Consider the following 17354-nt stretch of genomic DNA (forward strand, 5'->3'; position numbering starts at 1 on the left):
TCTAGTTTTGTAGTCTAGAAGAGATTATAAGCAACACATTCTAATCAGTATGGCTGAGGGATATTAAAGGCAACTGTGCTGACACTAAAGAAGAAAACAGAAAAAGAATAGATAAAGAATTATATCACATCATAGAATAATAATGAGTACTCAGGGTAATAAACTTGACTTTTTTTTTCTTTTTTTCCCCCCATATGTTCAAGGCCTGAACCAGGCATCGGCACACACCAAAAGCCAAGCTGGGATAAATAAGCGGTTGTTTTGTCTCTGGCTGATGTGAGGTGGCACCATCAACCAGAAGCCACTCTACTCAGGTCAGGGATATAAATGAGTTTTTAAGACAACAATTAGGTTCCATCCTTTGTATATGAGGGTAGAGAACCACACAGTAATAAATTTTAGAAAGATAACTGTAATACAAGGAACTCAAACTACTCAATAAGAAGAAAACAAATAACTCTATTAAAAATGGGCAAAGGACTTGAATAGACATTTCTCAAAAGAAAACATACAAATGGGCAACAGATATATGAAAAAATGCTCAACATCTCTAATCATCAGAGAAATGCCAATTAAAACCACAATGAGATATCACCTCATACCTGTTAGATTGGCTATTATCAAAAAGATGAAAGATAAGTGTTGGCAAAGATGTGGAGAAAAGGGAACACTATACATTGTTGCTGGTATTATAAATTAGAACAGCCATTTTGGAAAACAGCTTGGAGGTTTCTCAAGAAAACTAAAAATAGAACACCATATGATCCAGCAATCCCACTACTGAGTATTTACCGAAAGAAATTGAAATCAGTATGCTGAAGAGATATCTGCACTGGATATGTTCATTGCAGCATTATTCACAATAGCCAAGGTATGGAAACAACCTAAGTGTTCATCAAAGAATGAATGGATTTAAAAAATGTGGTGTGTGTGTGTGTATACACACACACACACACACACACACACACACACACACACACAATGGAATACTATTCTGCCTTAAAAAAACTGAAATTCTCTCATTTGTGACATGGATTAACTTAGAGGACATTATGTTAAGTCAAATAAGCTACTCATAGAGAGACAAATACTGGATTTAAAAAAGTTGAGCTCATAAAATTAGAGTAGAATGGTGGTTACCAGAGGCTGGGCAGGGTTGGGGAGATGGGTGGACAGGGAAAGGGGAGATGTCGGTCAATGGGTACTAAGTAACAGTTAGATAGGAGGAATAAATTCTGGTGTTCTATGGCACAGCAAAGTGACTACAGTTAATAATGTATGATGAGTGGATAAAGAAAATGTGGTATATGTATACCATGCAGTACTCCTCAGCCATAAAAAGGAATGAAATAATGTCCTTTGCAGCAACTTGGATGGAACTGGAGACCATTATCTTGGAAAGATAATGGAAAAACAAATACTACTTGTTCTCACTTATAAGTGGGAGCTAGAAGAGGGGTGTCTATGGTCATAAAGTGGTGTAATGGACATTGAAAACCAAGAAGGGGGGAGGATGAAATGGGTATTACATTGGGTACAATGTAAACTATTTTGGTGATGGGTACTCTGAAAGCCCTCACTTTAGTATTATACAATTCATCCATGTAACAAAAAAACACTTGTATCCCCTAAATCTATTGAAATAAGTAATAATTATATATACATATTTTAAAATAGCTACAAGAGAGGATTTTAAATGTTCTCACCACAAAGAAAAAATAAATATTTGAGGTTATGGATATGCTAATTATCCTGATGAGTATACATGTATCAAAACATCACATTATACATAAATATACAAAATTATTATTTGTCAATTAAAAATAAGCCTGGACACAGTGGCTCATGCCTGCAGTCCCAGTGCTTTGAGAGGCCAAGGCAGGAGGATTACTTGAGGCCAAGAGTTAGAGACCAGCTTGGGCAAAACAGTGAGATCCCCTCTCTACAAAACATAAAAAAATTAGCCAGATGTTGTGGCAAGCACCTGTAGTCCTAGTTGCTCAAGAGGCTGAGGTGGGAGGATTGCTTGAGGTCAGGAGTTGAAGGTTACAGTAAGCTAGGATAGCACTATTATACTCTGGTGTCAGTGACAAAGCCACACCCTGTCTCAAAATATAAATAAATAACTTTTCTAATTATTGTTTCCTTATTATTGATTTTTGAGTGTTCTTTATGTATTTTAGATCCTAGTCCTTTATTAGATGTGTTTTGAAAATATTTTTTTCCCAGCCTGTGTCTTGTCTTTTAATTTTCTTAATAGAGTGTTCAAAGAAGGTTAGTTTTAATAAAATCCAGTTCATCAATGTTTTCTTTTATGGGTTGTGCTTTTGTTGTCATACTTACAACATCTTTGCCTAACCTAAGGTCCCAAGGATTTCCTCCTGTATGAAGTTTTATAGGTTTAGGTATTACATTTAGGACTATTATCCATATTGAGTTAATTTTTGAATATGGTGTGAGGTAAGGACTGAGTTCTCCCCTCCTTTTTTGCTTATACATATTCAACTTTTCCATTTGTTGGATGCCAATTTCTCTTTAAAGCCCTGTTTTGCCATGTCTCTTAATCAAGTAAATTAATGAACAGACCAGAACAGCCGAGAACATAGAGGGAGCTGTGGGCACAGAGGAGGAAAGACTGTGGGGACCAATTTCTATAGTGGATAAATTGTTTTTCAGTGAACTAATCTGGGGGCATCCGACCAATCACTTAGTCCACTGCTTTCTACTTTTGCATTTGGAAGCATTAGTGCAGATGCACTTGAAGGAAGAGATATCACCAAGGATCTTTGCTTCTACCTGTCTTTGCCATGACTTTGGCTCATTTACAGAGCAGAGAGCTTCTCACCACCAAGTACCACTGACTAGCTGTGTTCCTATTTCCAAACAGCATTCTGTCTAGGCTATCTCTATTTGGAGAAGTAACAAATTTATTACAATTGAGTATTAGTTAAAATACTTCATTACTTTTGTTCTCTCTGCAGTTTGCTATTAGTAATAAGGTAGTTATTGCAAAAACTAAAGGAGGACATTCACACACACCAACTATCTCTCTGATGACTTCTTTCCAATACCAAAAGTCTCTGCTTAAATCATTTTAATGAGAAACTGACCTTGGAGAGATGACTGCTTCTGAAATTATTAACCCCAAATGTTCCTGTGCTTTTCGTAATGCAATTTAGTGAATTTAACCCTCTACTAGGTACTTAAGACAAGGTGGGATAGTTAGTATACATGAGAGGCCATTTTCCCAATTTTTTAAAACATAAGTCCTTTCACTATATCATAGTGAAAACTTCTCTCATCCAAAAACTTTCATCTCAAATTTTTAGTCTTTTATTAAGAATGCAAATCCCTTTACTAAAGTATCGACACATATCATGGAAGGGATGCCCCTGAAAATAGCATACTCCTAGTTGGAAGTGTGATCTCATCCTGGGACTAGGAAACAAGAGCGGCCTCCTGCTCACCCAGCCTGCATTGCTGCATATTCCGAAGTCTAAAAACTGCCAAACACATTTCCTAGTAAATAACCAGTTTAACTTTGTCTAAACATCAGCAAATTGAAAAACATGCAATGTCTAGTAAATAATAAAGATAACTACTCTATTTCTCTTTAATGCATATGTAAGGTTGGTGAATCTGCAGTCTTTATCTGTGAATGATCTGCATGAACAATATTCATAATGTTAAAAAAAAGAAATAAGATCTCAATTGACAATCATAAACCTCAAAGTAGAGCTTCAATAATCTCAAGGAATTTCACAAAGAAGAGATAATATCAGAGGCAGTTGGTGTACGGGAAAGAGTATAACTTGGGAATTAAAAACTTTCCTATACTTGAATCTGGGATCTACAATTTACTGTCGTCATTGATTGCCCTTGGTAAATTATGGAATGACTTTGGGCCTCGTGTTTCTTATCTGTAAAATGGAGATACTTTATGAATGTTAAAAGAATAAATCAAGAACCTAGTACCACATGAGAATTTCTGGCCAATAGCATGAGCAACAAAAACTGATATGACAATTTTTGGCTACTTTGCTTGCCTGAGTGAAGGATTCATTCAGTTTGACTAGTTTGGACTTAACTAGACTATGTGCTGACAGCAATGAGATTACTCCTTATCCATGATTCATTCATTCACTCACTCAGAAATATTTAATAACCAACTACTATGTGCCAGGCACAGTTCTGGTCTCTGGAGACACAATGGAATGATGTGACTGAGAGATTTTGATATATAGAGGGTGTCTAGGGTTGCATTTGTAGAGCTGGTATCCTTACACTGATATTATAGCCGACAATCAAGTATGTAAGTGTACTATAATGATAAACTACCAATTCTAAAAAGAAGTAGAGCTTTTTGGAAGTATTTATTACTGAAGCATAAATCCTTCACATTACAAATATAAATTGAAAAAATAATCTATTATTCAAGGAGATGGTATGAAATAATTCCACGTATCTGAAGATAAAGTGCCAATTTAACAGACTGAGAAGTGAGATTATACACAAAACTTATGTAATACATGATATTCTCTCAAAGCAGGGAGAATGCATCGCAGATTATCTAAATGGTGCTTTTAAATATAGGTCTATTACAACAGCAACAACTTTCTAAAAGAAAGTATATTAAAAGTAAAATATTCCTTAGAGACAGAAAATAGAAGGGAGTATGTGACTGACAGTGAAGTCCAAAAAAAGGTTACACAAAATCAGGGGGTGGGGGAGGAACCACATATTGTATGATTCTATAAATATGAAGTGTACAGAAGAGGCCCATCTATAGAGAGAGTAAGTAGAACAGTGGTTGCCTAAGGGTAGCTGGGGAGATGGGGAAATTGGGGCAAAGTGGGGAGAAAGGTATGAGGTTTCCTTGTGAGGTGATAAAAATGCTCTAAAATTTATTGTGGTGGTGGCTGTACAACTCTGAATATACTAAAACCTATTGATTTTTCTCCTTTAAATAAGTGAATTATATGGTATGTAAATTATATATCAATAAAGCTCTTATCAAAAAGGAGTAAGGGATATGTGAACTGCATCAACAATGTGTGGACTTTACTTGGATTCTGATTCAAATAAATAAACTATAAAAAAAAAACAAATTTATGAGACAGCTGGAGAAAGTAAGTGGGAGTAAGTGAAACAGGGTTAAGAATGTATTCTCAGTCATTGGTTTTATCGATGTATTTCCTCAAATGACCAAGAACAACAGTACACTAGAGAGGCTATTTCACAAAGTGGTTCATTTTCATGTACCAAAACCACACTGAGATTAAAATCTCCTTAACTATGGGTCAAAATATATTAAAATCTGTAAATTTCCCACATGGAAACATACTATTTACACATTTCTTATTTGAACACCCAGAAATTTGTCACACAGATTCACAAGTAATGACATTTTGTACCTAAGAATGTTTATGAGATACGTGTTCTCTTGAAGTCAAGTATATTACATCATAAGGTATGTTTCAAAACTTAAATTTCCTACATATAAATACATTCTAAATGTAATTTTTTCTGTTTTGAATATTTTTATGACTGAAAAAAGTGTTCATATTTAGCCAGTAGACAAAATAAAGAACGGGCATTTATTTTAAGCACTTTAGAATATGTTATATTAGCCAACAGATGCTCATCTGATTGCTTCTCCCAAGGGAGCAAAGATAACTGAATTACCATTCCTTTATTAGTCCCCATGAAAGGAAAATCCACTCTACAATAAGGAATGCTGTCAAAAGACTACAGTAAAATGCTTTCTTTTTTTTTCTTAAATTTTTAACGTTATCTTTATTGATGTTAAGTGGCAATTTGTAATAGTAAAAAACAAAAGGAAACCAAACTACAGAATACGGTATCTTCCTGAAGACTGCCCAAGCAAAAGCAAAATCTCTCTTACCATCCTGTTGATCCGAACAAAGTCTTCGGGTTTTTTAGCCCAAGGGGGAAGATCAACATCATTCACCACTACTTCATCTTCTCTGACTCCAAGATTATATCCATTACTGTTGACAAACATCTCTGGTAGGTAGTAGAACTCTGGAATTAGTTCCTGCCAGGAATAAACATGTAGCATATTAAACCACTTTATAAAAATTAGTTGAATAAAGCTGTTAACTTATAACTTAACAATTATAAATGAAATTAACAATTTATTTACTTAAAGCCAATATTTCATTACATAATTCTATTCTTCACTTAATTTTATTTATTTAAGAGTCTAAGAGAAGATGAAATATTTCTCTTAGATAATTTACTTGAAAATTTATGTTTATGATATATATTTTAAAATGTTATCCATTTTCAATCTTATCCTACCATAAATTAATTAAGAGAAATGGGTATACAAATTAACAATAGTTTATAATAGCATTAGTAAACAAATATGTAAAGCTACATCAACAAGTCTATGTTACTTAAAAAACTTTTCTGAATATTATTAGTGAACTATCCAAATTAAAAAAGTTATTGCCAATATTTGTTAAAAATCACATATTTTTTACTTTTGTTTTTGACTATGTTGGCAATTACAATACATGATTTTTATAAAGAGAGTCATATGTTATTTTTTGACTTGACAAAATAAATTATTTGTATACTTACCACTTAACACAATAAAGGGATGACTTGCAATATGATACCCGGTTTTAAATATTTAATGCATGCCCCCAGAATGGTTAAGTTCTTAATAAATTGGATGCAAAGACAATTTGTGTTACTTATATGTAAGTATGGCATAAACATCTGGATTCAAGACAAACTTGTGTTTGATGCACAATGTCTAATATGAGGTTGATGTTACTTTAGAATATATTTGATAAAGAAATGAACTGATTTTTGAAGAACCTAAAAGTTTTTATTTGTTGTTTATTTTAAAAATAGCTGAAAAAAGTGAAAAACAAAACAAATGCTGTAGTTTCTATGTACACCATCTTTTTTCAATTATCAAGATGAGGTTGATGTTACACATTTATTTGTGTAATATGATCCATATCTGATGTTCCAGCACCTGAAATTCAAATCTCACTGTAGTCTTTTCTGGAGACACATATAGAAAAAATTAAACCTACCAGGTACTGGGGTCTTCCAATAAATTGGAGTCTTAACTTTCTAAGAAAAGCGTATATAAAATCTTTCTCTTCATGGGTTCTCCCACTAAAACCAACATATTTGTTATAGCATTAGTGGGTGTTTATCTTACTGTGCTCTGTGTGAATCTCATCATTATCCATTCTTATGATGATTATTTTGAACTATAAGAAAAATATAATAATGTTCACTTTCTCCAGCATTATGGAGCATCACCAGATCATAAAAATGAATTTTCTGGATAAATGGAGCTAAACTTTGTAAGAATCAGAGTTTTTCTTCTATTTAAATTTTTTCTAAAATCCATTACATACTTCCCTGACATTTACTTATTCACTTAGTAAAGGTTTTGAGTACCAGACACTGTAATGTACTCAGAAAACAAAAAATGAACAAGACATGGCCTTACTATCAGGTAATTCATAGTCTGGCCTGTGTGGCAGACATACAACCAGATGGTTATAACACACAATAACAGCTGTGGAAGAACAGAGCCACGAGGAGAGAGCAGGGAACTCTGGGTAAGTCAGAAACAATGTCACTGGAGATGGGACGTTTGAGTTGGATCATGACCAAGATGAAGACCAGGAGAAGGGCGGGGCGTCCTCAGGGAGAACTTAAGGAGAGGTGAGTGGGGGTGGAGGGAAGGGTATATCAGGAGTAGATCAAGATGGGGGATGAGCTGGTGGGAGGCATATGGGGCCAGGTGATAAAGGAAGTTTGATAAAGGCCAGGCTGTTTGGATTTTGTCTTAGTGGTTCAGAAATGTTAAAGAAGAGTTTCACACAATCAGATTTGTTTTATAGCAAGATACTGTGTGACAAAGTAGAGGACAGATTGGAGAGGGTAGAGATGAAGGAAAGTGTGGAGACTAAGGGGACAAACTGCGGGACTTTATCAAGGAGGGTAATCTGCAATGGAGCTGCTAGGGCCCAGGCACGTGTGGAAAGGGACGGAATTAGATGGCTCACACTGAGACACAAATGTGTATTAATCAGAAACTATGTACAAGACATCAAGGCTACAATGAACTGTGTGGGAAAGGACAAATTCCGGTGAAAGTAACATAAATTAATGTAAATTTTCAATGAACTGAATGTGAAAGGGGAAATGGAGAAGAGGCCAAATGAAAAAACATAAGGTAAACAAACAGGCTTATTTGCCAATAATGACATGGCTTAGTTGAAGCATGAGACAGGTATATATTTATATTCAATCAGAAATGATCATTAATGATTTCAATGCATTAATATAAAACACAGTTTTCTTCATTTCTTACTCTCAATATTTGGGAAAACATGAAAAATTAGTAAAAGGTGAAGAGAGGGCAAAGACCATTGCTATTTGTATGTCACCTAGTCTTCATGTGACACTGAATAGCGATAACATGCCAAACGGTCCAAAAGGAGGTAAGGAATGTGAGCGCATGCAGTTGCGCGGGTTGGAGGGTATTTGTATGTAACAGACCCACATAAATCAGGGACTTCCCCTGCTGCCTTTCATCAGTTATTTGTGATCATGTCCTTTCTCTAAAATTAGACTACAGAAGCTTCTTTGAGGACAGAAAGGGACGTATATCTACACGGATAAAGCAAAATAGATTTATTTTTTATTTAAACATCCCAATGAGTCTTAATTTATCTTCTACCATCTTGGCATGCTACAATGTTTTCCATATATCATTTCCCATTCTTTCCTGTGGTATAGGGTCAGATAAAATAACATGGTTATTATTAACTTACTACTATAATACAATTTCACCAAATGTCATTAAATTAGATTCAGAAAGGCACAAGAAACATAGGATTTCATATTAATAAATATTTGGGCAAATGCAAATTTTGGAGCCTCATTTTGTGAGGTTTACATTTTGTTGAATCCCTCATAGCTCTTGATGCTATACTTGGCATACAGCAGGTGCTCATTAAATATTAAACTATTGGAGATATTAGATAAAGTTATTTTAATATCACTAGAAATCTTCTGGGGAATATGCACATGGTTGGAGGAATGTCTCATGATAGGAAAAGAGCCAATGAAAAACTTTATTAAGTAAAAGAAAAAGATGAACCCTGAAATGAAATCTTCACCTTTTGAGGGGAAACTTCTGCCTTTTAAACAATGTTATCTCATTTATTTAAGGTATATTTAAAAGGTTCAAACATGTAAGACAGTTCAATCTAAATACAGAAAAAGTTGGCTTTAAAGTTGCTAGCGGAATTGTTCCCAAACTGCAGAGTTGGCAGGAGGGCCACTAGAAGGAAGGGCACTAAAAGCTGGCCTCCACCAAAGTGAACAAAGCCAGGCCTAGACAGATCTGTCCCGATGACAAGGACAGTACTCCAGTAGGAACATTCGAGGAGGCTCTAATTGGGGCCAGTCACAGAAGGAAGTAATGTTACCAGGGCCTTCAGGTCAGACTCCTAATTAAGGATGGTTTCTTTGGCCCCATTCTTATCTGGCCGACCAGAATGTGCTTATAAATTAGCGTGTTAACTAAGATGTTGGTGTCAGCTGTTAGAGGCTTGGTGTTTGAAGGGACGAAGAAACTCTTCCAGATTTCTCACAGTGAGAACAATCACTGAACAGACACATTTTAAAAGCAGATACGAAGAAATTCCTGCAACCCAGCTTATTTGCAAGGCCCCTAGAAGTTTCAAAACACCAGAGCTATCAGTAGCCAAAGCTGTCTGGACCTGAAGTCTGGAGCTGGGGACAGTGTGGGGTTTTCTGAAGGGGAAGGAAGGCAGAGTACAATCACACAAATCCCAGGGAGAAGCAGCTGAAGCGGCAGAGTGGGTGCATATTTTCGTGCCTCAGTTTTATTGCTTTTAAATCTTGTTTCGAATAGCAATTTTTATTTAAAGTTAGTATGTAAATGTAAGATATCAGTATATAATTTACATTCCCACTTACATTATTTAAAAGATTTGTTTGTTTTAAAAATATAAACCAAAGAATAAGAGAGTTTCATCTCTGAGATTCAACTGGTTATATGCAAGAAGAGGACAATTCCTGTATCTGTGTTCCAAGACCAGGAATCAACTTCAATGTTATCTCTGGTCATTCGATCTTAAAGCAGCAGGTTACATTTATTATAGTATCTTACCATGGCTTGGCACTGTTCTCAGTGCTTTACATATATTTTCTTAATCTTCACAAAAAGTTTGTGAGGTTGTTATTCTATTCCCACTTTACAGACATGAACACTGAGGCAAGCAGAGGGTAAGTAATTTGCTAATGGCCATACTGCAAATAGATGGTAAAGCCAGGATTCAAATACAGACACTTTAAATCCAGGCTTCCTGCTCTTACATTCTCTATTCTGCCTTTTAAAGTAACAACCCAGTCACTCTATACAACTATACTCTATTTTAAATTGCTGCACAGCAACTGTTATTTTCTATTTTATTTATTTATGCTTGCATGTCCCACTGTCATGGAAATCCCATGACAGTGGGGACCTTGTCTGTCTTGCTGACTTGTCACACCACTCTCTTGCTAAGAATGGTGCCTGACATATAATATGTACTCCGCAAATATTTGTGGAATTAAAAACGAATGAAGTATTGCTTGTTTACTCTATCCTCAATTTTAGTCACAAAGTATTGATTATAAATATTGAAGGCCCTGCTTTTTGAACTGTGTTCCTTAAAGCAGAGGAACCTCAGGGCTACAGGTTGGTTTGAGATAAAAGAGGCTGAGCAGCCAGCAGCTTGGGAACCGTCCCTTCCTCTGTCAGGGAAGTGCTACTTTATGTGCATCAGAGTCAAGTAGATTGGAGTTTAAATCTGACTTCTTGCTGGCTTGGGCAGGTTTCTTAACCTTTTGAAAAAAAATTAATTTCTTGATATGCAAAACGGTGATGATGATAGCAGTGAACTGATAGGGTAGATGTGAGGCTTAAATGGAGTAATGTTTGTAAAACCATGCATTTCATGGCTTTATATAAAATATATTTTAGAAGATATTCTATCAATGTTTTTAATGATACAGCTCAAAAATATTACTGCTGAGTGTACCCAGTACCAAACTGCATCCCGAAACTCAGCAAAAAAGCTCTGTCATTTGGAAGTTTGTATTTGAATGAATACTTACATAGATAATTCAGATGGTGCAAGTATTTTTATCAAATATGAGAAAAATAGCTCAGAGCAGTGTGATCTATGTGAGGTATGCAAAATTTATCAGGCCCACAGAGACAGAATGTGGGACTTCAGTCATACTCAGCCCAGGGGCAACTGTTTAAAGGTATTTCGTTCCTGACTAGCAGCCTCAACCATTATCTTCTTGTTCCTCCAATGAATTTGTGTTACAAAGAACAATGTGTAGCCAATCAACAGCCTGTGCTATTTTAATGTAACTTCGTAGTGAACAACTTAGGAACTGTCTTTTCTTTTTTCCTTAAAAACCCACTTGTAATTGCGGTTAATCAGAGTGTATATTCAGGGCAATTGAATCTGTGCTCCCTGCTGGCAATTCTCAAGCTTTGGGCTGCAAAAAACTCTATACTTAATCACATTTTCTGAATCTTGTTATTTAAAGTTGACAAATATATAGACTAATTCATATGTTACCTAGACTAATCACATACATTTTATATGTTATCTGCACTTCAGATTTTGGTTTATGTCTAAATGTGCAACCAGGTTGAACAGAATGGTATAAACCAAACTGGAACTTACACTTTTTTAAAATTGGTAGCTTGTAGAGTTTTCTCTGAGATGGCTGTGACAGTCCCTCTCATCCTTCAAGCGCTCGGGCATTTCCACTTCACCACTCTTCCCGTGCAGATTCGGAGTCTGTTTCCCCTCTGAATATGGCCTGGCTTGTGACTGGGGAACACTGCTGGGCTTCTGGGGAAGCCTAACACTTAAGAGGCTTCTGTCATTGTTGTCTTCTTAGAAGCCAGCTACCACACGAATAGTGCAGTTCCCTTGCTAGAGGTCATGTGAGAGACAGACATGCCCAGACAGTCCCGAGCTGTTCCAGCCATCTCAGATGAGGTGCAAGACTGTGAGTAAAGCCAGCCAAGCCGCCCCAATGTCACTGTGTGGCGCAGAGGTAAGGTGTCCTTGTTGAGCCTTAACTCTAACTGCATAATTGCCAACAAATAAATAGTTGTTTTAAGCCTATACGTTTTGGGGTGATTTGTAAGAAATGAATGAAACAGAAATTGAAGCCTTGAAGTAGAGTGCTGAAGGAATAAAGATGTGAAACAGTGGTTACTGGCTCTGGGAGGAGGCAGCTGGTGGAGGCTGGAAAGGTGGTGTCTGGAAGATCAGTAAGGAAGTTATTACTGGAAGCAGGAGACAAGCAACCTGTGTTAAGTAGTGGTGGGAAAATTAACAAGACCGTCTCCTGCAAAGATTTCAGACAGAAAGAGTATCTAATGAAGTTGTGCTTCTGACGAAGCAGATTTCCAAGCAGGAGGATGAAAGTGACCAGCGGTTTCTTTTAATAGTGTACGGACCAGGTACTGCAAGAGGAGTGATGAAGTAAGAAAGAAACTGTTCAGTTTTAAAGTAGTATTTTGAGTAATATAAGGGCCTGGGGCAATCTTTTCAGATGGCTAAAGATTCTCAAAATAAGAAATAGGTTCAGGACAAACATCAATTCCAAGGTGCTACACATAAAATATGGCCATAGGGTAAATCTCAAATCAAGGGTGTGACTGTAAAAACTCTTTATAAGAGCTCAGTGAAACTTAAGATAGTGTTACACAGCTACACAAAAGGATTCTCAGAATCTTAAGGACATTATAAACAGCATCTTAATTTACAGCCTGAAAGAGAGAACCCTGTCTCAAAAGGATTTGTGAGTATGAGTTTTTTCTAATAGGGAACTATAATCTGATACACAGAAAGGCCACAAATCTTCAAAGCTGCTGTACCAACTTGGGCAAATGAGGCCTTGGCCCCAGCTTCGTATGGTCAGGAAGTGTGCAGAGAAAGATACTTAGCTGTAAACAGGTCTATTTCTTATGGAAAAGAAAGAATGATTCTGAGGGCAAAGCCAAGGTCTCTGAGGATATAACCAGGAGCCACACAGAACAATAAATTAGGGAGCCATGCCCAGAGAGAAGAACTGAGCCCTAATCTGTGGACAGTCAGTCCCTGCTCCTGCAGTCCAGGAAACTGGCAACCTGTGCCTGGTTGGATTTCAGAATTGCTATGAACCAGTGACTGCTATGTACCTTCCATGCTTTCCCCTCTCTGATCAGAATGTCTATCGAGCGTTACCTGGTCCTGTCTTATAACTGTATACTGAGTGTACATGGGACCGTTAACTGGTCTTTTTAGTTCCCAGATCTTCGAGTTAGGAATTGTTGTGTTCTAATCTGTCCTGAGCTGATGCAGATCTTGAGATACTAGGTTTTGAGCCTATTCAACACTGGGATGAGACTTGCTGGAGACAAGTTGAGTATATTTTACATGGAGGAGGAATGCGGATTCTGACTGGAGAAGGACTATGATAGATTATTTCCAAAGATGGTTGCAATAATCCCTCCAACCTCTGCCTTTTGAAAGGTGACTTTGCCGCCCATCTCATCAGGAAGTGGAGTCCTTGTTTCCTCTCCCTTAACCTGGGCTAGCCCTGTGACTTGCTCTGGCCAACAGAAGGCTGTGGGGGTAACACTATGGGACTTCTGGGCGGAAGCATTAAGTGGCCTTGCAGCTCCCAAATTTTAAATCCTCTTGGTAGCCAGCAACCATGAAGAAGAGTGTGGTGATCTTGCTAGCAAGACCATGTAAAGACAAAGAGGACTAGTTAGCCCTCAGCTGTTCCAGCCACCCTTGGGAAGGTACCAGACATGTGAGTGGAGTCATCCTGAAACCTCTAGACCCAAACAGACCAACCCACTCGATCCCACGTGGATCAGAGGCAAACTGTGCCTGAGGAGCCTGCTTCAACAGCAGAACTGTGAGGAAATAAATGGTTATTATTATCTTTTTTAAGCCATTATGTTGTGGGGTGGTTTGCACAGCACTGAGTATCTAAAGTGTAACTTGATTGGTCAGTTACTCCAAAATAGTCCAAGTGGCTGGACATGATTATATGGTCATGAAGAAGAATTGAAGCCCTAAAAATAAATGAAAGGACTCAGTGTTAGTTCTGGCTTCTTCTTTACCTGACCAAGCGTGTCACTTAATATCTGTGAACCTCCTTTAGAAAATAGTGATAATGATAGCTACTTCATTAGGACTGCTTTGAGGACTGTATCAAATAACCAAGAAAAAAGCATGTTTGAAAACTATTAAGTATTATTTTAAAAAATGGGTTCTATTATAACATGTTAGTGTGCTCCTACAGAGGCACATTAGACACTAGCTTGTCTTCCTGAAACAACTATTATTCTGCTTACTCTCTTCCCAGTGATAGCTTTGTTAATAAGCTTCTCTTTAGCGAAAAATTCCAAGTAGTTTAAAATTTACTAAAAGAAAAATAGTACAGAAAAACACCAAATATTATTCAAGAAATGGCAAAATGAATATTATAACAGGCATTTTGTATCTGTAAATGTGATTTCTAGTTTATTTTAACAGCTATACTAAAACCCCATGGTACAGTTAATAGTATTATATTCATTCTGTCAAAAATAAGAAAATATCCTCAAACACAATTTCTAATTTATAAGCTTATGACAAGTTCAAGCTGCTGAGAAATTGGACTTGAAAGTATGTCTTAGAGTGACAGAAGACCACTATTAACACTATCATAATTGTATACCTATTGCATCAAATCTGACATTTCAGTTTAATATATTTTGCTGAGAGAGCGTACTGTTTTATGGCTTCCTAGTGAAATCAAATCCAACCCAGACGTTTTACTTTTCTAATATAATTCACTGCGAGGTTTTAAAGCTGCCATCTCTTTTCTTCCTTTTTTCCAAAAGATTGATGCCCTGGCATTCATTAATTCTATGAGAGCTCATAATGGGTCAATGAGTCAGCGGCGAGCACCTCCATTAACTATATTAATTTACACTATGTCACCTTAATGACATTTTGTCACGGCTACCTTTTCTGACATCTACATAGCTATTCAAAAAGTAATATAACAACTTTTGAAGGCATTAAGGAGAATTAGTATAAGAACTTCAGTAAGTTGAATGTCATTGTTATCAAGACTATACTAGAGCAGAGAAACAAAAAATAATAATAAAGTAAAAACTAACTGATCTGACTCAACTCCGGAGACCTTTCTCCTGAAAGGTCACTTCAGCAGCATGCCTGCTCCCCAGCTTGCGTTCATTAGCACAGGAAGAGACTGACATTAATAGAGAGTGACAGAATAAAGCCATCTACTGCGTTCCATTTCTCTCTCATATGATTATCTGACTAAGTTAGTAGATACTGCAGAGATACCATTCTCCTCTGGGAATGGAAACACATTTCCCTAAAAATATATGCTGAGTTTTAACAGCTTAGGGATAAGAACTAAAAGCCTAGGTTTTAACACAACAGCTAACAAAACAATTACTACTCTTAGTAGCATATTCTTCTCTGCTAAATCAGGTATTATTTTAGAGGGAAACAATACTGTAGACTTTAATTAATATATTTAATCATAAATTTAGAAAATTCCCAAGTTAGCACCAGTTATTACCCAAAAAACTTATCTTCTAACATTCCTGTCATGAGAACCCTCAATTCTTATGCTTTTATAAAGGGAAAGGTAAATATATTTGGCTGGTCACACACACACACACACACACACACACACACACACACTTACAAACACATTAAATGAAACATAACAAAGCTAAAAGACTGAGAAGTCATACTTGTTAACTTTCTGCAATTTCTAAGATCTTTTTCAAATCAGTAAGAAAAAGACCCACTGAAAAATGGGCAAAAGATATGATGTAGTTTACAGGTCAATAAACACAAGAAAAATGTTCATCTTCACTCAGAAAAATGCAAACCAAAACAAAGACAACTCCATATTTCATTTATCAGATTACAAAAGCTCCCCTGTTTATTACAATAGTGAAGATGGAAAGATGGGGAAGGAGGGTCCCTCACGTACTGCTGGAGGGAGTGAATTATCATTTTGGGGGATGACAGTTTGGCAAAATCTTAAAAACTTAAAAATGTATGCAGCCTTTGAGCCACCAGTCCCCTTACCAGGAACTGCCCTTTACATACATACACAAAGTGTCTGTGCAAGGATGTTCACTGCAGCCTGGTGTTTATAGTGTCAGAGAGAAAGGCAAACTGTCCATCAACAGGAGATTGCATAAATAAATGATTGTGTATGTATGTAGCATGCAGCCCTTAAGAAGGAAGGGCTGGGTCTACACAGTGTGATAGTCAAAATGTATTATCATACAGTCAGAAAGGTTCAGGAGTGGTGGTAAGAGAACGGAAAATGAGAGCAACCTGTGTAATGTCAGGCTGGAGAAAGGAGCTTCTTATGAACTGATTAAGTCTTGGGGAAACATGTTTGTGTTTAGTGTGGCTGCTTGAGGACAAAACCCAGAAAAACTCTCAAGTTAGTGAGAGCCACATTGGTCTTTGTCCTTGAGGAGGATGTGACCCCAGGAACCCAAAAAACACAATTAGTAACAAAATGTAAATGTTTCTTAAAAGGTTCTGAATAGGAAAACTGCTGGGAGAATTTAGAGGGAAAAGCCTTAGACCTGCAGTCCCCAACCCTGGGGCCACCAGCCACTACTGGTCCATGGCCTGTTAGGGACTGGGTCGCAGAGCTCCGCCGCACCCCTGCATTCTCCTCCATGTCCGTGGAAAAATTGTCTTCCATGAAGTTAGAAGTGGGGGACTCGCCTCATCTTTCTCTTTATAGCATCAGAATTGAGGGTCCTCATGACAGGAATGTTAGAAGGTAAGTTTTCTGGGTAATAACTGGTGCTAACTTGAGAAATTTTCTAAATTTGCGATTAAATATATTGATTAAAGTCTACAGTATATTGTTTCTCTCTAAAATAATACCTGATTTAGCAGGCAAGAATATGCTACTAAGAGTAGTAATTGGTTTTTTTGTTACCTGTGTGTTAAAACTTAAGGAAGCACTGGTTGTCAGACTGAAATGTAACTCGGTGGTCTAAAGCTGCAGTCTCAACATTTTTGCACCAGGGATGGGCCTCATGGAAGACAATTTTTCCAAGGATGGTGGGTGGGCGAGTGGAGCTCAGATGGTGATGTGAGTGGTAGGGAGGGGGCGTCTGTAAATACAGATGAAGCTTCGCTTGCCCACCGCCGCTCACCTCCCACTGTACATCCCCACTTCTAACT

At 36.9% G+C, this 17354-nt stretch overlaps 1 protein-coding gene and 1 non-coding gene across 13 annotated transcripts in view; both read right to left on the reverse strand.

Moving 5' to 3' along the window:
• Positions 1-17354, reverse strand: part of NBEA (neurobeachin) — a 562035-nt gene that overhangs the window by 52582 nt on the left and 492099 nt on the right. For all 12 annotated transcript variants that reach the window (XM_045567190.1, XM_045567200.1, XM_045567192.1 and 9 more), the window contains one exon: positions 5906-6058. In XM_045567190.1, the coding sequence (XP_045423146.1) occupies positions 5906-6058 (153 nt within the window). The remainder of the gene's footprint in view (positions 1-5905; positions 6059-17354) is intronic.
• Positions 191-324, reverse strand: LOC123649573. Its single transcript, XR_006739073.1, has one exon. It is a non-coding gene; the product is annotated as a small nucleolar RNA SNORA48 (small nucleolar RNA).

The sequence above is a fragment of the Lemur catta genome, chromosome 13, assembly GCF_020740605.2.
Source record: "Lemur catta isolate mLemCat1 chromosome 13, mLemCat1.pri, whole genome shotgun sequence".
Classification (NCBI taxonomy): Eukaryota; Metazoa; Chordata; class Mammalia; order Primates; family Lemuridae; genus Lemur; species Lemur catta.